Source organism: Dinoponera quadriceps, unplaced genomic scaffold, assembly GCF_001313825.1.
Source record: "Dinoponera quadriceps isolate SergipeBrazil2010 unplaced genomic scaffold, ASM131382v1 scaffold1975, whole genome shotgun sequence".
NCBI lineage: Eukaryota > Metazoa > Arthropoda > Insecta > Hymenoptera > Formicidae > Dinoponera > Dinoponera quadriceps.
Genome location: NW_014556021.1, coordinates 10,764 through 12,733, shown reverse-complemented (window position 1 = coordinate 12,733; position 1,970 = coordinate 10,764). Strand labels below are relative to the sequence as shown.

Below are 1,970 nucleotides of genomic sequence, written 5' to 3'. Positions count from 1 at the left end.
TCGGCGCAACTCCACGGCCATTAGATCTTCGAAAAAGATACTCCGGCTGTGGAAATTCGGTTTCGCGATCAGCACCTCCGCGCCGTAACGTCCGTCCCAGCGCGTAACGAGACGCACGTCCAGGTGTTCGCGCACGTTTTCCATAGTTTTGCCGAACACCGCGTTGTTCATGAGCTTGTAGATATTATTCTCGAACGCGTTGGATGCGTCGATGCAAAAGCCTGTGTTGAGTTCGACGTAGCCGCGGAGCCACGGTGATTGCGCGAATCGCAAAACGCGGTGAATTCGCGTCAGGGAGAGCCCGTGCGCCACGCATTGCTGCAGACATCGATAGTGAATGACGTAGCGCGATTTATCGCGCAGTGTAGCCAGTAATTTTTTGTTGCTGCCGCAGCTACGCTTACCTGGCGGGCATTCGCGCTCCGGGCAAAACGGCAGATCTGCATGCGCGTCGTGCAGTTCGCGCGGATATGCGATATCGACCTCCAGGATATAACCGATCGCTGAATTCGGCGAAACAGACGTTACGTTGAGTCGCGCGATATCGGTATCGTCGAGCCAATGAAAGTCACCGTAAGGCAGGGGTTCGGACATTGCCCAGCCATACAGATTGTTCACATCGTAATACATTAGATACGATTCGTGAGACGCGTCCTCGCTGCTGCTGCTGCTGCTCGATCTATCCGGCATATATCGATTGTTGGCGCGCGTGTATCTGTTCGAGCATTGGTTAAGTCCGCCGCGTATACCGCGTTCTATGAACAGCACTATATCGATGTCGGTCAGTAATTCGAGTCACACATTGGTGTGTTTCAGCATGGCGTCACATGTGTAGCCCGGTACGGTGTAATAATGCGCCGGGTCTAAGCCGTAACTGTCGGCGCACACGTCGCGAAAATTCTCGAAGATATCGGTCAGCAGCATCACGTCCGTTTTCAAACACAGATCGCTGTACTCGCCGAGATTGGGCACGTCGAATCGTCTCCACACGGTCTCGGCGTGTTCGTAGTCGGCCTCGCTGACGATTTCGTCGCTCAACGAACTGTAGAAAGCGTCGCGTGACGGTAATTCGGTTTCCGTTAATCGCGCGGCACTGTCGATGTATTCGTACGAAAACACACCCTTGCGCGTGAGCAGCGCGAAATCACTCGCGGTCAGATGCGAGAACGTCAATCGCGTCGCGCGTAGTTTATCCTCGTCGAAAAACGAGGCCAGTTTATCAAGGCTCGTGCTGAGAAATCGGAACAAATCTACGAAACGTAGTTTCACTCGCTGTCTCCACTTGACGTGTGCGCACTTGATGTTTTTCGTGAAGGACAGATACCTTTCCTTGTTGATCGGCAGCAGATTGACGCTGCCCTCGAACGAGTTGGCTATTCGCTCGATTATGAAGTGTGCGTCATAACCCGATAGATTGTGAAAGAACAAGGGAATGATGTGCGAATTGCGATAATTGAGATTGCAGCGTGAGTGTGCGGGACCTCGGTAACGACCCGTTAAATGACAGTGATCGCGCACTCGGGTGTCGTCGTCCGATTCGAATGGTCCTCCGCATATGTGGCAGCGCGCGTCGACACTGGCGAAATCGCGTTCCTCCGTCGGGGTTAGTTTCTTCATAGTTTTTATGTTTGCGGACAGTAACGTGTACGCGCGCTTTGCAATGGCGCCGAGTTTGTCGACAAACCAAGAAACGCAGTCGTCTCCGCGACGAAAGTGATAACCGGAAGCGAGTTCGTCGTCGTCGTCGAGTGCACAGCACAAATAATAGCCCACGCTGAACGCTTTGTGATGTTGATACGCGTTAGAGCCGCTGTTGACAACGGGGACCTCTTTGTTGTTCTCTTTTTTTTCCAATATGCATTCCATATCCGCATAAATAACCAATGGCAGGCGTTCCTTTCTACCGTAATTGCGATGAGAGAGCCATTTGTTCTCGTTGTCTGGCAATATGATGACGCAATCGTTCATGA

General features: G+C 52.3%; 1 protein-coding gene across 1 annotated transcript in view; it reads right to left on the bottom strand.

Moving 5' to 3' along the window:
• Positions 1 to 795: 795 nt before the first annotated feature.
• Positions 796 to 1,970, bottom strand: part of LOC106746452 — a 1,970-nt gene continuing 795 nt past the window's right edge. The window contains exon 3 of the mRNA XM_014623058.1: positions 796 to 1,940. Within this exon, the coding sequence (XP_014478544.1) occupies positions 796 to 1,940 (1,145 nt within the window). The remainder of the gene's footprint in view (positions 1,941 to 1,970) is intronic.